Source organism: Vanacampus margaritifer, chromosome 6 (assembly GCF_051991255.1).
Source record: "Vanacampus margaritifer isolate UIUO_Vmar chromosome 6, RoL_Vmar_1.0, whole genome shotgun sequence".
NCBI lineage: Eukaryota > Metazoa > Chordata > Actinopteri > Syngnathiformes > Syngnathidae > Vanacampus > Vanacampus margaritifer.
Window position 1 is genome coordinate 15,088,368 of NC_135437.1, and position 26,663 is coordinate 15,115,030.

General features: G+C 41.4%; 2 protein-coding genes across 9 annotated transcripts in view; one reads left to right on the forward strand and one right to left on the reverse strand.

The window, feature by feature from the left end:
* Positions 1–26,663, reverse strand: part of tmtc3 (transmembrane O-mannosyltransferase targeting cadherins 3) — a 53,357-nt gene that overhangs the window by 26,091 nt on the left and 603 nt on the right. Inside the window, exon 3 of the mRNA XM_077567390.1 lies at positions 3,571–3,684. The gene's annotated coding sequence lies outside the window, so the exon portion shown is untranslated. The remainder of the gene's footprint in view (positions 1–3,570; positions 3,685–26,663) is intronic.
* cep290 (centrosomal protein 290) lies at positions 144–26,097 on the forward strand. Of its 8 annotated transcripts, none has more exons than XM_077567382.1 (53): positions 144–281; positions 603–730; positions 2,614–2,691; positions 2,798–2,855; positions 2,933–2,979; positions 3,607–3,756; positions 5,374–5,427; positions 5,596–5,616; positions 6,991–7,137; positions 7,207–7,389; positions 7,456–7,545; positions 7,769–7,891; positions 7,983–8,106; positions 8,853–9,016; positions 9,134–9,296; positions 9,457–9,557; positions 9,619–9,685; positions 10,059–10,147; positions 10,231–10,306; positions 10,384–10,505; positions 10,669–10,821; positions 11,302–11,445; positions 11,533–11,648; positions 11,754–11,856; positions 12,182–12,412; positions 13,254–13,427; positions 13,551–13,853; positions 14,226–14,377; positions 14,477–14,588; positions 14,871–15,326; positions 15,677–15,841; positions 15,913–16,017; positions 16,720–16,851; positions 16,928–17,182; positions 17,244–17,351; positions 17,963–18,162; positions 18,571–18,784; positions 18,848–18,985; positions 19,061–19,273; positions 19,352–19,468; positions 19,566–19,708; positions 20,782–20,937; positions 22,030–22,144; positions 22,285–22,890; positions 23,079–23,207; positions 23,286–23,369; positions 23,448–23,606; positions 23,676–23,795; positions 24,026–24,195; positions 24,287–24,428; positions 25,007–25,065; positions 25,400–25,485; positions 25,564–26,097. In XM_077567382.1, the coding sequence occupies exons 2-53, from the start codon at positions 620–622 to the stop codon at positions 25,788–25,790; spliced, it is 7,755 nt and encodes a 2,584-aa protein (XP_077423508.1). In that variant the 5' UTR covers positions 144–281; positions 603–619; the 3' UTR covers positions 25,791–26,097. The 8 variants fall into 8 exon arrangements, 5 of the variants coding, with proteins under 5 accessions (XP_077423508.1, XP_077423511.1, XP_077423512.1 ...); XM_077567385.1 differs by having other exon boundaries at positions 22,285–22,764; XM_077567386.1 differs by having other exon boundaries at positions 25,571–25,722.

Sequence of the window (26,663 nt, forward strand, 5' to 3'; positions counted from 1 at the left end):
AAAGTATGTGCTTTAAAAAAACAACAACGCATAAATAAAAACACTGCCGTGGCAACACTTTATCCACTCCGAAGCATTAGGTGGCGGTATAGAACATCGAACCAATTGCGAAGGCTACCTGACACAGTACACAGAAGAAAAAAATGACGAAGAAGACGTTCAACAACATAAATAAAAATACATTGATGGCGCGTTGTATTTGTTTTAAATTAAATGACGCATGGATTGTTTTTTTTTAATACTGACAAGATAACTGGAACTTTGTAAACGACAACGGAGAGGTAATTTTTTGTCATTCGCGAATAACGTGTAAAAATGTAGTCATTATTTGGAAGTTTGAGAAGAATAAACAATCTTTTATGCAGAAAAGTACACTATATATACACTACAGCTGTTGTTTTGTTTCACAAAACAGAGGAGTTTAATTTTTCTCTCAGTTTAATGACACGGTTTTGATGAATGAACGTATTTCCAACGCCCCAGGTGATACTGCTACTATAGTTATTTTTAGGGGTACGAGTCAACATTTTGTGATAATGTCAGCCTATTTGGGCGTTTTATAATGTGATTTTTGTGTGTGTGTATTTGTTGACGGTCCTCAGCTGTGTGTGGCGTCACCATGGCCGTGACTGTTACTCTCGAGTGGGATGAGATGAGGAGGATCGAACCGCAGAGCCTCCACGAATGTGACAGAGATGAATTGGACGAAATGGTCACGCGGCTCACATCGGTAACTATCCTTCACGAATACACAGTGGTACAAAAATTGGTTTTAACACTATTCGCCCCCAAGTGCATTCGATTACATGTATAGTTTTTCCCCCTGATATATTTCCCTAACTCATCTCCATCCTTCTCCTAATGCGTTTTTGGTCTTGTGTCCTTTCTTCCTACTTTTCTGCCTTTTCCTCGGTCTATCCCTACCTTGAACCTGCTTTTCGCCTGGGCATTTCCTGTGACAATTCAGTGTCTAAACAGCAAATAGGCTATGCAGCAGTATAACAATTAATCTGATATCCTCTTTGGTATAGTAGGTATAGTTAGCAATCAGCATTTTGATGTCATGACACTGCATGCGCCCTTGCATCCTTCCTCTCCGGTTACAATTTTGCGCCTTGCTACCTTTGTTCCACAAGAGCTGTTTATTTACATCCTTCACACCTTTTCTTTAAAGAAAAAACCTTTTTGCATTTGTTAGGTACTTGTACAATACTGCTTTAAAATCCACTTTTTTTGTTTTTCACTTAAATGCTTTGATATTGTTCAGGCTATCTCAATTTAAAAAGTGTGCACTGACTTTTGCCCCACCATATATGCGGTACATAATAGAAATGTTTCACTGAAACGCCTGCTCTTGATGTTATTCCACTCTGGCTATACATTATTTCTCATGACGACCACCCATGCTCACAAAATGTCTACTGCATCTTTAAATCACATGGACATGACATGAACAGTCCATGTTCCCACAGTGTGTAAACACTAAATGTGTCTTTGAAGGTGCATAATACAAGAGTGGTGTGCATCAAAGGATTGACGGCATTTAAAACGCTGCTTTGGCCCAACATCACAGGGAGACTTTGCAAAAAAAATTATTGTCTTGCAAATATCTGGATTTTACCTTGGAAAACAATGGTCAATATTTTTGCTTATTTTCTGATGTTATGAACCGAACCTTTAACCAGTAAGTAGTCTTAATTTTTGTTTGTGCATTTTCTGCACTGTCAATTTGAAATAATGTCCTATCTTCCAATATAGGGATGGAAATTAAAACTTTTTTTTTTTAACAGATTCATTGATTAATCCACTAAATAATTAATATTTGTTAATATTATTATGATTACAATAATTAAAAAACTGTACAGTTAGGTAAACTTCTGTGTTTGCCCTGTCCTTGGTAATTCCACTATTCCTTGAATATGTCTGTCTGCATGAGCTGTATAAACTCTTGAGATCTGTGATATAAAAGCACGGAAAGCATTTGCGTGAGGTTTCTGTTCCACAAGCATCTGTTTGTCCTTGTTTTTTCTAAGTTGTGGTAATTCCAGCTAGAGGGTATAAATATTTCACTAAAACCCACTGCAGCAGTAAAGATAAAAATGATACACAATAAGCAGAAAACTTGTATAGTTCAAGATGGGCACTTGTTTATTCGCGCACGCAGTGATGCCACACAGCATCAAACGCACTGAAAGATCACTTAATGAGCAGGCAATAAAAAGTTTGGTACAAGTCGTAAATACGTCCATTTCAGGGAAAAGTTGTTATCTAAGCAATTTATCATTTAGCAAATGTACTGGCCAACATTTTTGAAAGGGCCTGTGAGCTATTCTTCATTGTCATCTAAATATTCATTCTCATTTTCTCACACGCTTTTTATGATCTATTCTCCCGCTGTGAGGCACAACAATGAAACCAGCTGATGATAGTCTGAAAATGCATCAATCAAAATATTTTGCTGTTAACTGTTAAGTCATATTTTCAAATTCTCAACGGTCATAAGTTTAATGTTGATGTGAAGTTAAACTGATTGATGTGAGATCTGTATGTGAAGTGGATAATTCTTCCTTATTTGGTGCTGTTCTTATGAGCTGTGTATGTTTTGTAATATAGACGGACGAGTTTGGGGTGGAGCGTCAAGCTCAGGAAGAAATCGTCCACGTGCTGCGAGTGTTTCAGGCCCTGCTCAAGGTGTTTTTCTGCTCTCATTCTGGACCATCAACAAATACTCTATTTTGTGAAATAAGCAACATTAATTGTGCCTCATTTCAAATGCAATTTTGTCCTCCTGTGTCAGATGAAACATCAGGAAGCATCTCTTGCTGAGCAGTTGATAGAAGAACAAGAAAAAAATGGTCGGTACAATCCTGATAATTGTCTGAATATACGACACTGCTCACACTGATTTTTGACAATGACATCTGCTGTATAGAAAATAAACTTCAAGCCAAGATGTTGAGACTGGAGGAAGACCTCAAGGTAAGGATTAGTGTATTACAAGTATAAAAATCTATATCCAGCAGAACACATGGACATCATATTAAAGGCCTTGATGAGCTCATTTCAGATTTGTCATTTATTTTATCAAAATGTTTGTTAGAAGTAGTTTTAAAGTTGATTATTATATCGATTAATTGAAAATTTCTGATACGCATTCAAATGTACTATATTATAAAAGTATTTTTTCTTCAATTACTGTTTATTAAACACTGTTGGTTGATTATTTGGTATTGTTTAATGATTGAACAAAAAACAATTTAACACCAATTAAGCAAAAACGCACGAGAGGGAGTGATGCTGTAGTCACCATTGTTTTGAAAACTGAGCTACTTCTTGGGTACTGATTAATGCGAAGGGGTACATTGTGATTGGCTGAGCACCTTAAGAGGATTACTGCTAATTCCTAACATAGTGGCAGCCATTCTCGTTTGGATTACAACTTCCTTCTTTTGTCAACTTTTGCACACAATCCAACTACAGAACCTGTTTGCAGTGTAAAGAAGAATGGAATCTTGCGCTGATCCATGTCTACATATATATATTTAAGTTATTAAGCGTTCCTATTATTACCTCAAATAGTACAGCCTTCTTTGTGTCTGGTCTCAGTACGCCAAGAGTGCTGATGGTGGCAGCGGGACAGACAACCGCTTCTTGAGGAATGAAATCCGTCAGCTGGAGACACAACTGGAACAGAAGGAAAAGGAGGTGACGCACTTGAAGAGGGAGATGGGAGGAAGCAAGAAGACCATCGAGGAGGTAGCGGCATCACATCAGAATCATTAATATGCTCTTTGTCGACCAGTAGGGCCCGGGGGACGTTGTGCACTAAATCAAAGCTCACAACTAGCCGTTAGCTACTTCACACGTTTAGTTAATTAGATGTTTGTGAGTATGGCATGACAGCAACAGCTGCTTTCAACACAAAGTAACATAAGAAAGATATCTAGAGAAAGTTGTCATAGCGGTAATATTTTCATATATTAAGTCATATTAATAATATAAAAACAGCAAAGGTGTTTGTGAAGAAGGGCGTACTTATGAGTTTTCATGACATGTAGGAACATTGTTTTTTTATGTACACAGGATTTTTTTCAGATATTTACAGTGAGAAGGAATTAAAAAACAGGATACGGTTGGAAACACATGGATTTATTGAAACTATTGTGGGGGCTTATAAATCGAGGCCAATAAAAATTATATCCAAACTGTTATCATAACTTAATGGAAAGTAAGAGGGAGACTATGTACATCAAACAGACATGGGAAAGAGAGCTTTAAATATGCATTACAGACTGAATGGTTAGGTATGATAAAAGCAGGGCTCCACAACATCCTCCCGCATGTGGAGAGAACACTGTTAAAAGAACATAATTAGGTTTTTTAATCACACCTAAACAAAAATGTCTAAAAGTGGTGCAGCCATTTTGGCGTCAATGTGGTGCAATTAACATTGTTCATGCACGTGTTTTGGCTATGCCCAAAGGTGGTGTGTCTTTTTGGAAAAATGTGTGTAATGCCATGAAAGGGATTCTGGGCTACAATGTAAAGTTTTCATGTGAGGTATTGTATTTAGGTTCTTAATCAGGTGACTTTGTATTAAGGGAAGATAGGTACCTCTATCCATCCATTTTCTTAACCGCTTATCCTCACAAGGGTCGCGGGGGCGCTGGAGCACGCTTAAGATAATGAAGGCTGTTTGTAAAAAGGCCATAACGAAGGAATGGCTTAACTCTGGACCTCTCACATTGGATGACTGGCTCAGAATCGTGGGCGCGATATATGACATGGAACTATTAAGGCACAGATCGAGGACGGAAGAGGACATTTGCCATGAAAAGTGGACGAAATGGACATTGTTCACTCAATGACAGGGGATGGGCAAATAGATTACATCACTGTACTGATTGAATTGGTTGAATACTTGCAATGTTTCCAATGCTCCTGTTGTTTTGTTTTATTTTTATTTTATTTTGTATTTTTTTTTTCTTTCAACGTTGTCATGTTTGAAAAATGTAGAGATAAATAAAGTTTTTTTTTTTTTTAAACAGCCAAGATGCAAGTTGGTATGTGGTAGGATTACGTAATATACAGTATAATTATACAATAGTAATATTAATATATTATTATTGCAAAGTGGAACATATATTAGTGGCAGTGGTAAATATGATATAAGAATGAATTATAATACAGTGGTTCTTGAGATACAAGTTAAATTTGTTCCGTAACCACACTCGTAACTTTAAACACTTCAACACTCAAACCATCTTTTCCGGTTCAAGAGAATGGAAATTCCATTCATTCGTTCCAGCACCCTCACCAAAACAAAACTACATTTTTGTATTGATGTTTGTTGTATGTGGTTTTCTCTTGTAGTTGGTCCTGCGAGCAGAAGCGGCTGAAGACGAGACAAAGACATTGAAAAGAGAAGTACGTAGACGCCAAGCAAATGCCCAAACTTCCTTTTTCCCCTCTTTCTTTCCCTCTAACCTTCATCTTCTCTGTCCAAACACAGCCTTGCTCAACTGTCTTTTATTTATCATCCACATTTTTTTCTCATATCTTTTCCACTTTTCTCTCTGATCTTCTTTGCCAAAGATAAAAAAGCTCAAGAAGAAGGTAAGACTCGTAAGGTTGTACCGTAAAATTTTATCCACAGGCCCAAATCCCATTGCCCCAAAAAAACAAAACAAAAAGTTTGGTAATAAACATTAGTAAGCATTGGCTTGCTTAAGTGTAAGCCATTTTGGACTTCAAAGACAAACATTGGCTTGGTCCGAGCCTGAAATATTTAGAAAATTCTGCCATGAAAACGAATAAGCCCATAAAATTGATAGAAGACATCTAGTACGACCTACAAAACCCAACTTGACTACTTGGTTGCACCCCCTTGGACTATTTCGAAAATTGAGTCACTTTCACTTAAGCATGACATTTGGAAGAAGCACAAGTTTTAAGAAGCCATGCCTTAAAACAGACAGGAAGTCTGTCATTTGGGGCCAAAGAAGCCATTTTAGGGGTCATTTCCAGGGACCAGTCACAGACATACAACTCTAAGGCTCAGTATCACCTCCTACAATGTTTTGAAACTTTGGCCCTTAAACCAGTTTCTCCTGACAACTTGAAAATTGATAGGTATGATTATCACATGCACACACACAAAAAGCCCGAAGAAGCCCTGCGTGAACGATACAGGAAGTCTATCGTGATACTTTATTTCTAAAACCAGAACAAAAATAATTTACTAGTATAGAAAGAATTTAAATTGTGGCTTTTGCTAATTATCTGGCACTTAATCCATGTGATGGAGGGGGGATTTACTGTATAGTAATAGTAGTAGCTGTAGAACCCTTTCTTAGTTAGTATAGAAGTGTACATTTGGTAGACGATCATTATTATTGATTTTAAATGTGTTCATTTTGTTTGGTTAATGTACGAAAAAACATTTTTCAAACATTCAAGAAAATCACAAGTGAAAACGTTATTTTCACATGCAACAAAATGTTAGTGATCTATCTAGAGTAGACACACATTTCCATTTTTAAACACTATATTATTTATAATATATCATATATTATAATATATTGTAATCACTTATAATAATTAATAAATGCATTCAGAATACCATAAATGGATAAAGTAAGCATTGATACAATAATAAGTGCTCGATCCAGTCTTACTTTCTATTGTGACCAATTTCATTGGTTGTTTGGCTAACCAATAAAATTGGTATGCCCATAACCACCCGGAATGGTCAATGTCTGACCAATCTATTAGTTAATCAAGCCAATATGATCTTAACCTACTAGATTCATAGGTTGTTTTTTTTTACCAATCCATTTTTAGAGTGTAAATTGGCAACAAAAAGAATTTTCGCCATAATGTATGTGACAAGTCTTCTTAACTCTGCGCCTTTAACAAGGTCTTTAATAAGCTTGAATTTGAAGTCTTGTATAAGTAAAAATATCTAAAAGTAAACATGTGTTGGGTCAGAACACGCAGCTCCAGCGGGATGTGGACTTTTATCATGGAGAGTTGGAGCGAAAGGAGTCAGATGCGTCCAAAGAGGAGAATGCCGAAACTCAGAGGAAGCTCAGCTCAGCCAACCGCCAGCTTTCCCAGTGCCTGGACGACTTGCAGGTACCCCGCTTAGCTCCTCTGTATGACCAATCTCCACATTAACGACCTGATGTGCTGAATTTTATTTAGCAAGCAGAGGACGAGATCTCACGGCTGAAGGAAGACAACCTCCACATGCAGAAATGTGTGATGGAGTCAGCCAAGGAGATGGAAAAGATGAGTGATGAATACAACCAGATCAAAATAGCCGTCCATCAGTGCGACTCCTTGACAGACCAACTTAAAAAAGACAGAGATCGCGCTGAGCTGCAGGTAAACTTCCCCGAATAAAATCATACGTGTCACTGTTTTCATGTTGCTGACATGCTTCATATGCAGGTCAAGGAACTGACACAGAAGATTAACTACATGACAGAAGAGGACGACCCCATTATTGCTGCAGTGGATGCTAAAGTGGACCAATGGAAGGTTGGTGTATAACTTATCAGCACACCAAGTTAGTTTCACCCAGCAAGAAGAAAATTGTTAAGAATTTTACCTTCATGAGAAGACCCAAAAACAAATCACAAGAAGTCAAGCAAAGCTCGAAAACACACAGAAAATCTTCCATTTTGATTTGAAGCAGACACGTCAAGTGTCTTAATCCTTGCTGGAAGTGAGGAAGTGCTCATGTTTTGACGTTCATTCACAGAAAGTGCTCTCTGAAAAGGACGAGGAGATTTCAGTGTATCAGCAGATGATTCGTGACCTTCAGCACAAGTTGCGTGTGGCCCAGTTGGACTTGGACAGAAGCAACATTATAGCCTTGCAGCAGGTCTGCGCTACACTGCTTTACTCTGATGTCTTCTCCTAAGCATGTCACTGAGACTGATGAAGACAATTGTTGGCAAATGAATGCTCTTCAGGCCGTAGAGGAGCGAGATGATCAGATAAAGAACTTGAGAGAGCAAGTGGAGCAGTTTACAGGCGAAATGGAGAAACAGACACTGCTCATGGAGGGTCTGAAGGTGCCCAAAAAGGAAGGTGGAGGTGAGTCGCTCCAGGTTCTCAACACAACAAAGACAGCGGTTATAAAAGTCATCGCATAAAGTGCCTTAGCAGACTGCGGCTTTTCTTGCAGGACAAAATCCACTTGTAAATAGTGTACACACAAAGTCTGTAGTGGCACACTTGTGATGTTATTTGCTTCCAAGTACCACAGTTCAAATGTTTTTGTGTCCCCAAGTGACACAGTTCTCAGATTTTTTTAATACACTTTGTTTTTGTGTTAAAAGCAACTTCAGTAAGAAGAAGAATGTGCAATGTGTGTGTTGTTTGGCCCAAAAAAAACAAAACAAAACAAAACATTGTTCTTGTAAATTATTGGGCGCAAACAACACATTGGAGATATGTCGTCAACACAAAAATATTGCAAGTGGCAAAAAAAAAACGTTATAATAATAGGGGGGGAAAGCATTCAAAATGCATTATCGACTAATAGCAAAAAGGACTGGAATTGTGTCGCTTCATAGCTCCATAAAATTTAATTGTGGCACTTAGCAGCAAAAAACACTGGAAATACAAAAAAATCATACTGGTAACTGTTTTCAATAGTGAAACTTAAAAAATAACAAGTAGCTAACCTTACTTTCCCTTTTTGGGCTGTCAAGGACACCATACAGAGCAAAAACACAGTAAGATAAGATAACAGATAATAAAACAATAAGTAGGCCGAGTTGAGTTATGTGAATGTATTATGGAGTTAAAGCGCTGCTGGTGTGTGTTTGGTATATAAGCACTGCTGCAGCAGAGAAAGATGGAGGAGCTCACATCCAAGCTGGATGCTGCTGAGATGAGAGCAGCAGAAGCGGTGGAGGCTTTGAGACGAGCTGAAGCTCACGCCGAGGAAAAAGACCAAGAGCTAATCGAGGCCTCGAAGCGCCTGAGGGAGTACGAGCGTGTAAGTAGATGACAACACGAACCTGCATGTCCAATCGTTTCCCGACTTCTGCGAAAAAGCTCCAGACACAAGATGTTGTTGATGTCTCATGATGAAGGCTCTATTTCTGTACTCCAGGGCACGTACGGCCTGGAAGAAGCCATCAGCGAGAACAAGGAGTGTAAAAGTCAAATCCAAAGGAGAGATTTGGAAATAGAATCCGTGACCAAAGAAATCAACCAAGCGTACATGACAATCAACCAGCTCACAGAGGAAAATGAGGACTTCCGGGAAAGACTGGGTGATGTTTTTCACATTACGACAACAACAGTAACACAACTTTCACCTCATTTCTACTCAACTTTATTTCTAGAGCTCATTTCTTTCTACAACCGAAGCTGTAACAAACTGTTGTACATAAGACAGTTGTTTGTCTGACTCTTGTTTGTTTCCTTTCAAAGGCTATGAGCCCAAACAAGAAGTGGACCTGGGCGAGTTCAGACGAGCTAGAGACCTTAAGCAACGGCAATACAAAGCCGAAAATCAAATACTCGCTAAAGAGGTAAACACAATCCAAAGTCTCAACTGATTTTTTTTTTTGTTTAAACTAACTTCCTGTTCAGATTGAACGTCTTGAAGAGGAACGACTGGAGATGAAGAAACAAGTCAGACTCCTGGCCAAACAGAGAGGTGACTCAAAAGATACATGACACGGCATCCACTCAGATAAATAAATGTTCCCTTTAATGATTGTCGCAGTTCATCAACGCTATTGTTCACACACAAACATATACTGGTGAACCCATTTGAACTCTGTTGTGCACCAAAACAGCAGCAGCTATCAAGGCAAGTAAACAGTCTTTAGTCTTTAAGATGAATCAAAGTCACTCCCCTCAAATACATTAGCGCGCTGAGCGGCCATTTTGATTCCAGATTCCAGGGTCATTTCTAGGCATCCTCCAGAAAGGAACTGGTCCATGGAATTTTGATCCGATTAGTACCTAAGTTTTAGTGCTTTGTATAATTTAGTGTTCAGTCTTGACTCCAATTTGTGTGTGTTTAGGGCTGCCACCATCCATCTTGATGGAGGACGATGTCTCACAAACCACAAGAAGGCTGACAACTTGCACAGATGAAGAGCTCCGAGCCAAGGTCAGCTCCTAAGGGACCACATCAGCACTTTTTCTGAAGGAAAATTGAATTCCTGTCCTAGTTCATGAACATTGTGTCTGCAGAATGAACAGCTGGAGGAAGAAGTCAAAATGCATAAGAGACAAATGGAGAGGCACAAGACTGAGTTGGAACTCAAGTGTAAGCAGAATTATTCCAATCATAAACCATTAGGCTGTTAAATTCGCGATTCCACTATTTTCTGTGTCTTCTCAAAGTTGAGCAGCTTTCCAAGGAGAAAGGAGATGTGGAGGCTACACTCAAGGACGTCCTCCAGGCTTTGAAGGCCAAGGAGACCAGTCCATCTGACGCCGACTCTGGTATTTCCGGTCTAGTGGATGTGAGTAATTTGCCTGGCGATCTTTTAATCCTGAGACTCAACTCGTTCTTGTCTTCTGTGGTCTGTTCCCATTGCGGCCATCAAACAAATTTTCTATGACTCAGATTTCCAGTTTGCTGAAGAGGATTTTCATTTTCCTGCATCCATTTGGTTCTGATTATAGGTAAAGAATGTCATGGGAAAGCATCTGACTTCAGACCTCAAATCTCAATTCCACGAGCTAGTGGGCAGAAATGAGGAGCTGCGCCGAGAACTGAAGTCCATCCGCAAGGAAGCGACTGGCAGCATCGCTCAACTCGCCGCCGCAAAAGAGAGGGTACGCAACGTCAACTATCTGTCTAGGATATCTGCTTTCGATTGGGGCTTAGATTTAAAATTGTATCTAAATAAATGTTTGAAAACAAACAGTCCTGAAAGATTAAATGCAAATGTAGTGGACTTAAAAGTTAAATAGACTGAACTGTACTTAACAAATACTGTACTGTATTGTAAAAACATTTAAGCCACTGTAACATTATGCACAGTTTGACCATGTAATTCAGTAATTATTTTGTGTCCACCCCCCCCCCCCACCCCCCAGAGGAATTCTAAATATTAAGCGTTTGTTAATGTATGAGTCCGTAAGGTCACCAAAAGTGGCTGCTGTTGCAAAAAAAGTTGATTTTTGGCCAAATTCCAGGCATGAGTCCTTGAGACATTTTCATACGTCCAATTCTAACATTTTGTATCAATGTTGTCTTTCAATGGTGAAGCTACTTGTGACCATCCTGTGTGTATCTCCTGTTTGTAATGCCAGATGAGTCACCTGGAAGACAAGCTGGAGGATCTCAAGAAGTCGGGCGGCGGCCTCTTCCAGCCACTGACCCTCCCTGAGGGTCTGGAAACCAGCAGCATGGAGGTCATCAACTCTTTGAACGAGTATGTCATTCGGCTGCTTCAGGTCTGTGGCACCACCCTGTATGCATTATCAGATTAATATAAAGCATTAGGTCATGTTTATTTTTTTCCCGTTATTGATGTTAACTAGGAATTCCAGAACCAGGAGAATACACGGGACAAGCTGATGGCAAACCTGGAAGAATACAAAGAAAAGTTTGCCATTATTAACCACAAGCAAGGTCTTCTGTATGAGGAATATCTCAGGTTTGGAGACTTCAGTGTTCCTTATTGGATTATTGTGTCCATGAAGGATGTTTTATGTGGCTCAATGCTGCCCTTTGTGGGGATTTGTATGTTATTTTTGTGCAGTGAGAAGTCGCAATGGGAGAAGGAGAAAGAAGCTTTAACAAGCACAAGAACCAAACTTGAGGAAAAGCAGCAGTTGGACTCTGTAAAACTCCAGCAATTTAGTGTAAGTAAGATGAACATTCACGCCTTTGCCTTTCATGCATAACCCAGTGTAATCCAATGGGGTTAATGCAACTGTGTGCACTTTTAAACAAGAGGCACAACATCCTGCAATCCAGATAGTTAAATGGCGTTAATTAGTTGTCGGACAGCAACAACTGCTTTTAACACAACACGGAGAAATGTCTGCTATTTAACTTTATACCGTTTTTCTGGTATTGCAGCATTTCGACTTCTGTTATGCTCGAAAATTAGTCGACATTATCCCCTCCATTTTGGGTGGGTTGTTTTAAAACTCCATTAACGCTTCAATTCACTCCACCTACTAGGAACTACTAGAAGCCCTTGAGAAGGACCCTGAGGAAGTCAAGCGGCATCTGAGTGAGTCACTGCGCAAGCTGACCATGTCCAAAGTCAACGAGCAGAAGTTAGCTCGACGCTGCACCACCCTGATGGAGCAGGAGCAACACCTGCGCAAGGAAAATGGCCGGCTGAGGGACGCCGATGTTCAAATGCAGACTGCTGTCACGGAGAGGATCGGCTACCTGCTCAGATACAAGGCAAGCAGTCATCGCGTTCTGAGCATGCTGTCCGAGTTGTTGAGAGGCTAAAATAGAAATGCTGACAATTTTAAGTTTAACAACGGCTCTAAACGATGACTTGATTGTTAAAATAGTTGTTTATTAATAATAATCTGTTCATTTTTTTTTTGACTATTTTGACACCTCTAGTCTAGAGAATCACTGCTTTAAGGTATCCAGCCTGTAGTTTGTGAACACACTCACAAGAACAGCAGCAAGTTCCATGATGCATCTGGGATGTATTACACTGTAAGCTTGTTTCCTCCCTTCAGTAGGCCTGTGTCTGAGCCAGGTGAATTTGTTCAGCCACTGCAGATCAAAACCGCTGGCTCTGTGTTTAGGGGAAAATCTGGACTAACAATAACTGTGTTAGTATAATGATCCTCTTTTACTTGGCCTCCGTGTCCTGTCTTGAAACCTTGCCTTCATTCCATTTCACTTCTTTGAAACCTGACAAACAAGCTCATCAGTAACATGAATTTAAACTTTCTGTCTGCTTATAATCATTTTACAACTTTTTTTTCTAAAGAATCAAGCATGTTTAGTTACAGAACAAGCAATATTTACCAGTTCCGCAAAATAATTTAACACATGCAGCCAGAAGAAAATCTGTTGCTTTGTGTTCCTTTTTTTAACGCTTTCAAGAGAAACTCCCAAATGTTGGTGTCCCAAACACGGCAGACCTGTTAGTGTACTATTGCAATTGCAGTCAAGAATAATATGTTTTCATGAGCTAACGATGGCTACAAATTAGGTGGAATTTATATTCAGACAAAAACATACTTTTTCATTAGCCTTTTTGATATTTTGCGTGAAAAAGGAAGCTGCAGCGTACAGGATGGCGGCTCTGCAGAAGGCCTTGGACGACAGCGTGCCGGCGTCGGACCTGGAGAAGGCCAACAGGCAGTACACGGAGCTCACCGTCAAATACAGAGACGTGCTACAGAGAGACGGACTGCTCGTCAAGAGGACCACAAACTTGGAAGATTTGGAGGTGCGCAAACACACCATGGGGGAGCCTCAAAAATTAAATGAGCCAGTTAGGACAGTGATCCTGTGGCACCACTAGTTAAACACAAGCTCCCCTAGATTATTATTATTATTATTGTCCCTTCAGAGTGAGAATGCATCTCTACGAGGACACATGGCCGCTATCAACAAGGAGCTGGAGATCACCAAGGAAAAGCTGCACACGCTGGAGCACGCGTGGGAGAACGCGAGATTGGAAATGGGTGAGGGCGATGTGGAGAAGGACCCCGGTGAGGGAGCATCGGCCGCCCGTAGGATGGCCACGCTGGAGATGAAGGAGCTGAACGAGCGTCAAAGGGCGGAGCACGCCGCCGCCATGTATGAACGGCTGAGGAACTCACTCAGCAAGGTGGAGGAGCGCAACAGTGAGCTGGAGGCCAAGTTTGCTGAGGTAGGATGGGGGAGTAGGGTAAGTTCTGCAGATATACAGCTCTGGGGAAAAAAATTACAAGCAAATGATCGGTTTCTCTGATTTTGCCATTAGTTTTGTTTAATTCTCTACACAACGGACAACATAACTCCCACATTTCAAACAAAAGCAACCTTATTTAGAGAATTCAGTGCCGTACATGCCATTTTGGCTCAACGGCTCATAACTTTTAAGTCTATAGACAGGTATCACTGTATTTATAGTGTTTTACAGTAAGTAATTTATATAAAAATGTGAGAAATGAGCCGCTCTTATCATTTTGCGTTTACCAGCCATCGTATGGGGATCACAGTCTCGGGCTGAGGAGTTTTTTTTTTCTCTCACCCTCCTAAGATGACCAAAATGAACGTGGAGGCACAACATGTGGAGCGAGAGCTGAGGGACGAGCTTGCTGACTGCGTCACAAAAGCAGCCAGCGATGCTGACCGGGCAAGGATCGGACAGCTGGAGGCCGTCGAGGCACAACTGCGCTCCGAGCTTTCAAAGTACAGTGTGCAAAAACAATACTACTGTCTATTATATTACGTTTTTTTAAATTAGTATTATTATGACAATCTTTATGTGTTTTTAATCATGACTGATAGGCTTCGGGAGGTTTCCGACATTGCCATGAAACAAGCCTCAGTTTTCCAGGCCAGACAACATTCTAAAGACAAGGAGGTGGAATCTTTGAAGAGGCAAATTTTAGACTACCAGGTACATGCGATAGCTTACCTACCAATTGCTAACATTTTATCATGTAATGTATGCTCTTGAGGAAAGGTACCCGAATACAGAGCAATATGTCAAATCCCTATCAATCTGCCTCATCTTAATATGTTTTAGCATATTAACTGCTAGCATGTGACCATTTAATCAGCATAGATTAAATTGCTTTTAGCAGAATTAAATGATATTCCAAACAAGTTTTTTTTTCTTCTTTTGTCTAAAATGAGGTCCAAAACATACCTTGTCCAATCCCTCATTTCTTGCCACCAGTCTCAATCGGACGAGAAAGCCCTGGTGGCCAAGCTCCACCAACACATCGTGGCTCTACAGCTCAGCGAGTCAGACGCCTTGGCTAAGCTGTCCACTTTCGCGACCCACAACCGCCAGTTGGAGGCCCTCCTGCGGCGCGCCGAGCAGCGTCTGGACACCGGCGAGCGAACGCTGTTCCTGGCCCACCAGGAGGCCAGCAGCCGGTGCCGGCGTCTGCGGCAGACGGTACAGTCGCTGCGGCGGCAGTTTGCTGGCGCGCTGCCACTGCAGCAGCAGGAGAAGTTTTCATCCACCCTGGTAGGGCTCCAGGAGGAGAGGGCAAAGGCGTGCCATGAGAGGAGGAGGGCAGAGGAGGAGCGCAGGATGGCGGAGGGCCGGGCGGAGGAGCTGGAGTTGAGGCTCGGAGGCCTGGAGGAGCTTTGCGCCACGTTGAAGGATGCCAAAGGGGCCCAGAAGGTTAGATGTCCTCCAAGACAAATGTGAAAGCTTAAACCCACTGTATCAAAGTGGCACAAGAAAAACAAATAAAAATGCTAAACTAACATAGCATCAGATAGCAATAAAAATTAACCGCTGATATAAAGGATCAACTCTGTTTTCATCCATTTTGTACAGTATGGCACTTATTAACGTGCTGAGTAAAATTGTGTCTGTCCAAGCTGACTTTGGGCAAGAGGTGGGAACACTCCATATAACATTCACACCTAAAGACAATTTAGCATTTTCAATTAGTTGAACATGCATGTTTTTAAAAAGCATTCTGCATTGTTTGCATCCTACTGATCACATAACATCTCTGAAAACAGGTACGCGAGTGGCACAAGAGAATGGAAGAGGCCCATCTGCAGGAGCTGAGGAAAAGCAGGGAGGTGACAATGCAGAAGGAGGAGATCCGGTACCTGAAGAACCTACTAGAGGAACAGGAGAGAAACATCCACTCACTCGGCGAGGAGATTGTGCAGCAAAATATGGTGAGTGTGAGAGTGAAAGTAAAAAGTTTGTCACTTTTAGTCACTTTCAAACTTCATTTTCTTTGGTCAAGATTCAAGAAGAGCGCCAGCTTGCGTGGGACCAGCGAGAGTTGGAATTGGAGCGTCAGCTGGACCAGCACGAAAACCACCAGGAGATACAGGGAGGCACTGAAAAGGTTCATTTTAAGCAGTTTGCGAATGGGTTTGGGCGTGGTCTGGCTGTGATTGACAGCAGCAACTCACTAAGAAGCCATTTAAGAAGGCTTGTTGTGCGAGAATGAGCCGGTGGGTGGCAGGGGCGACTACGTCATGCGGAACAAGTGACGTAGTATGTATTGTTTCGTGTAATGAGAGAGCAAACAGCCAAATTGTCTTTAACCTTAAGATGGCACCAAACACATAGTTTTTGCCCTCAAATCAAGCTTTAAACAAACATGTACTAAAATGTAAAAATAATGACCAGGACATGTAGACAGCATTTGTTAGACATCAGATTATACAGTTTATCACCCCCCAAAAAGTTGATTAAGTGTTGAGTTATGCTTTAAAATCATGTCTACATGTTTTGATAAATGGGAGTTTTCCAAGAGGAAGCACTCCTTTTCTTATTAAATGTCTATTATTTCTCTGGTCATTTATGCAAGTTAATTTTGGGGAACATTTTCACAGCATGTTTGGTAGCAGGAGAAACTAGAAAAATTCCAGGAGAGATAAACCAAATTCCAGAAAAAGCAACATTTATTTGGATATGCCATGTGATTTTCTATTAGCGAAAAAACGGTTAAAACTGTAAATGGTATGCTTGTAACAAAGAAAAAAAAGGTGTTATTTTAACGCCTTATCTCCCAGTTAATGAGATAAGATTCGATGATTTGCAGGTAGATTCCCCCAGCTACCTCCCAGACACAAATCTACCTCTCGCTCAACAACTCGAATTTGCCATGAGAAAAATCAGCGAGCAAGTTGATGCCATCTCGAACATGCAGGCCGCTGGCACACGTTTGGATGAGGTATCATTTCCTTCTATTTTGTGTCACTTTTCTCAATCGTGACACGGATTACAGACATCCTTTCGGTCAAACGCAGAAACTGAAGAAGAAGGAAGCAGATTTGAGAAAGTCCGAACAGAACGTGGCATCCAGGGATAAAGTCATCAATGAGCTGCGTCTCCGCCTACCGAGCGTTGTCGCTAGTGGTGGGCATCTACTGGCGGACACTTCTGAGCGTGACGGAGAAGCACTCAAACTGGTGCACAAGACCATCAAAGACCTCCAAGGACGACTGGACAAGAAAGATGGTGTGCTCAAGAAGTACCAGAACCAGCTGACACAAGCTGTAAAGGTATGATGATACAAAATTGTTGCGGTTCAGTTCTTCTAACCAACCTAGCTGCTCATCTCAGGATCAAGAGGAGCTGATCAAAAGGCACGAAGAGGAGCTGAGGATGCTTTATCAGAAGCTAGATTCCAACGATGACTCCACCCTGGACCGCCTCAAACAGCAGGCAGCGGTACTGATAGATACCCATGAATACAGTGAACGCTTACTATTAGCTAAAAAAAAGTTAGGCTAAATTGACTTATATACTCCAGACTCCAATATACTCTAAACTATGATCTCCATATACTTTAAATATTACCTAAACTAAAAATTCACAAATTTTGAGATTTGACTGTAGTAGGCCTGACCGATTAAATAAATCGGCCGATATTAGCCTTTTTTAAAAAAAAGATATATATATTTTTAAACACATTAAAACATAAAACAAAGATATTGACATTTAAACAAACACCCATCAAAATAACAAAAATATCGGACAATTTTGCTGATTTTCCTCTCCATTGCAAAGTTAAGCAAATGCTAAAAGACAAAGTACTGTATTGTAAAACAGTCAAATATTGTGCTTGTAATTTATCTATTTTTTAAAGCGTTAAGCAAAAATGTTTATTTTTATTTTTTTTTATTCATTGGCCAATTGATCGGTTATCAGAATTTTATTCTGCCAAATATCGGAGTCCACATAAAAATTAAAATCCGTATCAGGCAGATCCTTGACTGTATTAAAATAGATCATACACTCATTGGTTGTCAAATGTTCCTTATGTCCATCCTGCCTGCCAGGAGATGATGAAAAAGCCCAGCATCGTAGTGCCTACCTCCAAACACTTGGACCGCATGGCTGAGTTGGAGCAGACTGTGATCGAGCAGGACATGTCGCTCATATCAGTCACAAATAAGATGAAGATGGCCGCCGTGGAGTTGGAGGAATTGAAGATGGCCATGGATACGCAGGCCAACAAACACGCCGATGACATGACCAGGTTATGAGGGTTTCCTGAACTAGTGGCCCATTTTATTTTGGGGGATAACGAGCTATTTTTTCTGTTTCTGGTGCCACCCAAGTTGGCCTTTCTGTTATAAATTATTGTAATTAGTTGTATAGTAATACAACTAATTGAACTAATTAAAAAATCCACATATTGCATATATATAGTCTTTTTTGCCTAGTCTTCGAAATACTTGGCCCATCTCTCAGTTTTAAAATCCAATTGTGCACCTTGAAAACAACATTTGCCAATGTCTGGGTTAAACCATCAAAAGCAGACATTACACGATGAATCCCATTTTAAAAAGGTGCTTAATGTGTTCAAAACCAGTAAAATGTAAAAGTTGCACTTATGGTGATAAAAAAACAAAACCACCGTGCTAACATTGTGGATTTTGCACAGGTTGAAGGAGTCTCATGTTGTAGAGGTGGAAGATCTGGCCTTGGAGACCAAAAACCAGAAGAGAGAAATAACAGAGCTGAAGAAGGAGATTGACTCCCTCCAGAACGAGCTGGAGAGTCAAAAGGAGGCCAACGTTCTGTCCCCAAGCAACACCATGAAAAACTTGGTGGAACGCCTAAGGCTTCAGCTGGTCCACAAGGAGAAGCAGATCAAGGTAGTAAAGGTTTTTTGATTACTTCGGATCAGAAGCTTCCTCTCATAATGATTGTTTCCTCAGGCTCTCAGCAAAGTTCTCTTAGAACTGCGGACTCAGATGACGTCTGCTGCTGAACAACAAGTCTTGGCCAACGCCGTACAGACCGAGGAGAAGCTCAATGTACAGAAGTTAGTCGACAAGCACACCAAAGAACTGAAGGTGGGCTCCACATATCAAGTGTCTTTTGCTGATCGTGATTTGTTGATAAAACCACTTCATACTCTCTCCACAAAGGCTCATGTGCTAGAGCTCAACAATGAGCTACAAATGGCAAAGGAATCAGCCAAGAAAAACGAGAACAGCCTCAGAAAGGAGGTGGACAATCTGAACCAAGAGCTCCAGAAGAGCCAGAACCATCAGAGGACCCTTCAAGCGAAGAAAGTGGCTGGAGAACAGGAAATACAGGAACTCCAGAAGCAAGTCAAGAGGCTCAGCAGCTGCATTCAGGTTGAAAAAAAAGAGAAAGAAAATAGGATAGAAACACCTTTGCATTGTTGTTCCATTCGGAAATATTTGTTGATTTAGAATCAACCTGTGCTGGACGCGAAGGGGCCAACCATTGAGAAACTGCAGAAAAAGATCAGGAAGTTGGAGTCAGACTTGGAGAAGAGTGCTGAAATCCAGAGAGTCAATCAGGGAAAGGTTGGTAAAACTTTCAACTGTTATACTGTATGTAGTGTACACATGTAATGTTTCATTTGCATCTATATGAATGCTATTTCGCATGTGTATTCAACAGAGCAAAGAGGAAATACTGCTGTGGGAGGAGGGTAAGAAGTGGCAGTCCAAGCTTGAGAAGGTGAAAAATGCGTTGAAGGACAAGGAACAAGAAAATAACTCGCTGTCCAAACAGCTGAGCGCCATAAAAGACCTCTACAGCAGGTCAGTGTTGACAATAACAAAAATCGTACGTCACGTGACGCTAAGGACTGAACAATTTATTTGTTTCTTTCCAAATTGCGATTCCAAGCAACACAATCACCAAAGCTTAGTTTTTTTTTGCAATGCTCCCGACAGACTCAGAATTTGTTGTATCAACTATAATCTCATACATAAATGCCGTTTTCCTCCTCTCCTGCTAAACTCACCGATCAGAAGTGGCATGCTACTCGTGACGGGGTCATGCTCACCAATCAACTCTGAGCTGCTGCTGCTCGTGAACTGGCAGAATACTTCCGTGCCGCACAGAGCACTTTCATTTTTATTGGCAGTAGTTGGAATGGTTTTAACTGCAGCATTTTGTGTACGCGTTTTTATGTTTTCTGGTGTAATACTGCTCATATGCCATTGAATTGCCCCTCGGGGACAAATAAATGTGTTTTTGAATTTGAAGCACAAGCTACGAGCTGCGCTTGTTAGCTGGCGTGGCTAAACATCCTCCCGCGGTGCGGTTCCTTCTCCTCTGAGTAACTAATCTTCGCCTCCTTGACAGCAAATAAGCGGCACTTATAATAAGCATTGTTTTCATCACGAGGACGAGGTAATAGCCTCAGCATGCAACACCGTACACAAGAGAACAGACAAAGCCAATATTAATCGCTAAGCTAATGTGTTGCAAAACACCAGAAAAAGTCCTTCGGAGTACATAAGTCGAGCTGGAGCCCCGTAAAAGTGGAGAGCAACCAGCTATGAACACCAAATTGGCAGTTAAATTAGTATCTCGAGAGAAAATAATAGTTCAGTGGACAGCAACACAGGGAATCACACACCCCAAACTCGGAAATGACTAAGTTAAGTCAGCCAGGACAAGACACTTATAAGGTTCAAAGTAAATAACCATGGAGCCAGCAAATGAATTGACCGGCTAACATGCCTGATTTGCGCAACGTTCCCAAGTCCTCAGACTACAACAACTGGCCATAGGAATTAGGAACCTTTTAGTTCTAGTTATAGGAAGTGACAAAAGCCACCTGATGACCATTATTTGCGTTGTGTTTTTTTCGGCGCTGATGCAGACTAGAGCGAGAAAGGAGCGTGCTGCAGAGAAAAACAAAGGCTCGAGGAGTGACAGCAGACCAGGTGGCGGGAGCGAGACGAGATGAGCTGGACAAGGACCTCGAGGAGCTGATGAAAAAGAATGCAGAGCTGGAGACTCAGCTGATTGCCACAAAGTATGTTTCCTGTCTTTTAGAGTACTTTGAAATACACTCCGTTGAACTGGTTAATATCTCTTTAGCGGCATTCAGTTGATAAACTCCAAGTCCCTCCTATGTCACTTCAGGTGTGCCCCAGGCATCTGCCTTGGGGCCTCTCCTCTTCGCCATCTATCACCTCCTCTGCGACTATATTATACATAAATTTGTTATTCTATAGGACTTTGGATGCAGCATCTTGTGTCTTGCTCGTGCACGACATTCACTGATGTGTGACGTGTTCACCGCATGCCGAGCCAAGATATCCTATTGGAACTTGAATGCTTTGAAGCAATGGCAGGGCATCTTTTTCATGTTGGGGGGGAACAACTAGGTATCGGAACAATACTACCGCCCACCACCCTTAATGATTTTACCTCCGAAATAAAAACATGGTTCACCCAAAACTTCCTTGAAGTAAACACTAACAAAACTGAGGTTCTCCTAATTGGTACCAAGTCCACTCTATCCAAAACTGACAGCTTTTCCCTAACCATCAACAACTCCTCCATTTCACCTTCCCCACAAGAATCTGGCTGTCATGATTGTCATCTCTGACACCACACTATCTTTCCAATCCCACATCAATTACCCACCTACATAACATCAACCGCTTTCACCATAGCCCCCCCCCCCCCCCCACTGGATTATTGCACCACTCTCCTCTTCAGCTTCCCTCTGAAATCCCTCTATTAACTTCACCTGGCAGCATCATAACTCGAACCCTCTCCATCATCACATCAGCCCTGTACCCCTACAGCTCCACTAGCCCCCGGTTCAGCGACGCTACTAGCTGGAGTCCGGTTGGCTGGTTAGTCTGCATGTCAGTATTGGGGTGTGAGCTGTGGCCTGCTTTCATTTTGTATTTTTCAGTTTGACTGTTAGTCCCGTTTAATAAACATCCAAAAATGACTGTTGCTCCTGTTTCCCACATGCAAAGGCACTTGCAACTGCTCCACAGTTTCCCACTTTACTGAGTTTGCAAAGCTCGCTGATAACACGAATTTTCGCAACACAAAGCCAGTACCAGTGTACTGACCTACGGCGTTTGTACTTTGGGTAAACTTCTAGGCAGCAGCAGGCTCTAATGCGTGACGCCGCAGTGGAAGATCTGACTCGGAGGAACCACCATCTGGAGGAAAGACTGCGAGCCGTAGAGAACCAGACATCTCCCTCAAGACCGCCTGTAAGTGTTACTGTGGAAACAAATGCCAGATTTTTAAATATTCTTACATGAGAGTTCTTCATACACATCCTCATCTGTTTATGATATAGTCCTGCTGTCTTTCCTTGTCTTGATCTGTTTTCTTTCTTGACTGCTGTCAGTCGGATTCGTCCAATGTAAAGGGGAAAAACTTGCAGGCTTTCAAAGGTATGACTTTTGATGTTGACAACCGGCAATGGGAAGTGATTGCAGAGCACCAAGCAGATGAATCACGGTGCTGCTCCATGAGCCCCCAAGTCAACACGAAAACCCCTGACAAGACTGAGTGTGAAACCGACGCTGAAGAAAACACTACTAACATTGAGGCAGCCAAAAAGCAGACAGGAGAACAAAACGATGTAGAGGACGCAGATGAGATGGAAGCAAAGGGAAGTAAAGGGAATTCTGTCATACAAGATGGTTCGGAAATTGCAGAGCCTGGATCTGAAGGTTGTGAATCAGTGTCCTCTGCACAAGGAAGTGAAATTAAAAACAATATAAATAAAGATGACTTCGCTGGTCAAGAAAGTGATAAAGATGAAGGGGAACCAGGTGCAGAAAAGCCTGAGAGGACAGACCAAGATGAAATGTCTACAAGGAAGGTAACGGCACATATTCTAGATATGACTGAATATGACAAAGCAAGCCAAAACCTCGACAGCACTATCAGGAAGCAAATGGATGATGCTGTGCTAAAGCCAGAAAGCAGTTCGCAAATACATCAGAAGGTACTTCAGGCCACTGTAGTCCTCCAGCGCTGTAATAGTTTTGTAGTATTCCTACTAGCAGAATTTAAGACTTGTGAGTGTTCCCCTTTTGTGCTTTACTTTTCCATAGTGCTGTGTAGGTAAAAGTTCCAAACGCAGCTGTCTAGATTTTTGCCTTGGCAATGCTTCTCATCGTTGCTTTATTCTAGGCATCAGAGAAAGATGCAGTGACACCGGGAGACATGGACCTCAAGAAGGAAAATCTCAAACTGGCTTCAGAGAATCTGGAGCTCCGTCTCCAACTGGCACAGGCCAACATCGACCTGCCAAGGCTGAAGGTACGCACCACTTTCTGCATGGTCTTGAGAAGTGCCTCCTAACAATTTGTCTGTTGAACCTAGATTTTGTTTTTCTAGAGTAAAGTTGCAGACCAAGAAGAGATGTTCGGCGTTTTAAAAAAGGAACGTGCCGATTTGCAGAAGAGGCTGGCCAATACCAAGGTATGATTCTGCAGAAATTACAAGACTTGTCACCCTTTTTATACAATCGGACAATAATTTTTATGGGATCATCAACAGGCCGGCTACAACGGCAAAACTGTACCTGAACTCGAGAAAACCATTCACTTGATGAAAAAGGTGGTGGAGAGGTTACAAAAGGAAAATGAGGCACTAAAGAAAACCGCCACAATAAAGAGTCAAGACAAGACTTTGGAGCAAGAACACAAAATGCTACAGGTTGTTGTCCACACGACAGGCACGATTCTTTACCAAAGCAGGCTCGACCAATTGTCTTTTGTCTTCTAGGCCGAATACGACAAAGTAAAGCGTGAACATGAAGCAGAGGTTCGCAAATTGGAATCTAAATGCAGAGGCCTGGAGAAGATAGTGATGGAGAATGAACGTCTGCGGAAGCAACTTAAAAGGGTAAGAATAAGGACCAGCATGAGGTTGATGAAATATATACAGTGCACAGACTCCCACCTAGCCGTGGTAGACTGTGGACCCAAACCTCAACTATTTAATGATTAAGTCAATTCCTTGTGATTTAAGCTACTATGTTTCTCAAGCGCCTTGTAGATCCAATATCGAAGACCCATCCCATGAACTATAAGTAGCAGAACATCAAATAAAGCTTTCATGTTGTCAAACATCAGGAAGTGGAGGCCGCAGAGAAGCTGCGAGTGTCCAAGACCACCATAGAGCTGGGCTGCGAGAAGCTGGAGGTCGAGCTGGAGGAAACCAAGCAAAGACTCCGAGACGCACTGTCGAGACCCGCCATAGAAGTAACTGGCGGCAAGGCCGCCAAGGTGTCTGTGGTGACTCGGTAAGAAGGCTGGCTTTCACCATCAGTAATGGTTGCCAACTGTTGTTTTTTCTTCTTTCTTTGAATGTCTCGCCCACCCTCGTTTCTGCAGAATGTTCGAGAACAAGATGAAGGAGCTTGAGAAGGAACTCTCAATGAAAACCTCAAGCCTAGCTGAACTTAAACACAAGTTGAAGGAGGCAAATTTACGTGAAGAGACGGCGCAGAACCGCATCCGGCGACTTGAAGATCATGTAAAGTTCAGCTACCTTAATCCCCCACTCCAACACGAGCGATGAGTCAGTCTTCGTCTTTTGCTTATTGCTTTGTAGTAGTAGTCAGTTTGGGAAGCACATACATGGCATAAGAGTTTGGCGGGTTAGGAACTGCTACAGTAAGTACCTGTGGTGGATTAAAATGCTCTACATTTGACGACTGAATACTCAGACAAAGCTCAGACAAACTGGGGCGACAAGGACAGAACTAAATACAGAGTCTGCCTTTGGATGTACCACACAGACTAGAGCCTATTGGCTTGGTAGCTCACTGGTCAAACTTTTACGTCGATGTAAAAAAAAAAATTGAATGGACAGATGGGCCAGTTCAATGAAATTGAACACACGATAGCACCTTGTTTCATGTTACACATCATACTTTGTGACGTACAATGGAAGGTAGAAGTAAGTCAGCTTGCATTTGTCTTTAACCTTGCAGAATACAAACCCCACCCCCAACCCGGTCACCTGCGTCCCATATTTCCACATTTCACACTGCAACAAGCTAGGAAAACCTAGGAACCTAAATCCTTTCTTGTTCTTCTGTCTTTCCAAAGGTTGACAAATTGGTTCACAGTAGTCCACATACAGAAGCAGATGTCTCCAAGCAAATGAGGTAGGATTAAGTACTGTAATAGACACCATGTCATAATTTGTTGCCACAAAAAAAAAAAACACACAAAGTGTGGTCGCTGAAGATGTAATTCACTAAGCCATACCCTTGCAGAATAGTTTAACTTTATAAAACTAGTTTATTTCTTTACACGTTAATTTTTTTTTTTATTGAGTTACAAGCTAGCTTGGCCATGGAACAAATTGAACTCATAGGTGAAGGTACCACTGTATTATTTCATATTATACTAAAAATATGTCAGGCAGTAAGAATTAGGGCTATGTGGGTACAAACACATTTTAGGACTATTGTTTTCATCAGTAATATTTGTCCACAGTGATTTGAGGAAAGAGAACGCAGAGTTTAAAAAAAGACTGGATGATTACACCGAGCAGCACAGTGGGGTATCCAAACACGACACAGGTGAGTGACACTCCCACACACGCTACATTCCACACTTTTACACAAGAAACTAAATTCTCTCTTCTCGTACTTGACAAGATAACAGGAAGCTGAAAGGTCTTCTTAAGTTGGCGGAGGTGGAGAAAAGCAAACTGGAATCCAAAGTCCAACAGCTGAAGGACGAATTGGGCAAGTTGGACGCCGCCTTCTTCGATGAGATCGAGGACTTGAAGTACAACTATAATGTGGAGGTGAAGAAGAACGTCGTGCTGGAGGCGCAGCTCAGGAAATCGTGTGATCGCACCTCAAGAGCTACCCTCAGTTGAAATCAAAATTGGTTATGTGTCTTTTAATAAGTAACTTCATGTCTTAGATTTTCCTTTGAACTAATAAACCTTTCTGTGCCTTGATAGGGTTAAGCATCAGTGTCATTTGAGCTTTTTATTGTCTATAGGACAGTGATATTTTTAACAATGGGGTTTGAACTTGAAGTCTTACAAATGTTACTTTCATAAGGGCAGCTTCAAATGTAGTATATTGTATTTTTTTTTCAATTGTTTACATCTGTACAGTTGTCATGTAGTACTGTAATGTTTGTACTATTACTAATAAAACATTAAATTACTACCCCAAGCCATTGGAGCATTTATTCAATTTTGTGGTATGCTTTGTCTTCTTCACTAGTCACACACTTAACTGCACTGCTCATAGGACGACGACAAGGTACTATCTTTGTCTTACATGGAGTCGGGTCACGGAGCCAGCAACCCAAGCAGAGAAGCCCAGACTTACCTCTCACCAGCCATTTTGTCTAGTTGTTCAGGGTACTCTGAGACTTTCTCAGGCCACCTGACATAAATTCTACTCATTAACATCTAGCACTTAGTAGTTGTACTAGTAACACAGCGTAACAGGCTGTAACAGCTCATGGCCATTTGAACATTTCTTTTGCAGCCAATTAGTTTTTGTTTATAATTCAGATGACTAGTATGATAGCTTTCCAATCTGAGGAGTAATTTGATACCACACTAGGGCACTAATTGTCTTACTAGTTAGGACAAAGTGCGTACTAGCACATGGACCGTCTATTGAATGAATGCTCAGCTTTCCATTGGGTACCAATGTCAGGTTGTATATCCTTCATTACAACCTGTTATGACATTTTAATTGATAGTGTTTATATTGTAACATTTCAAATA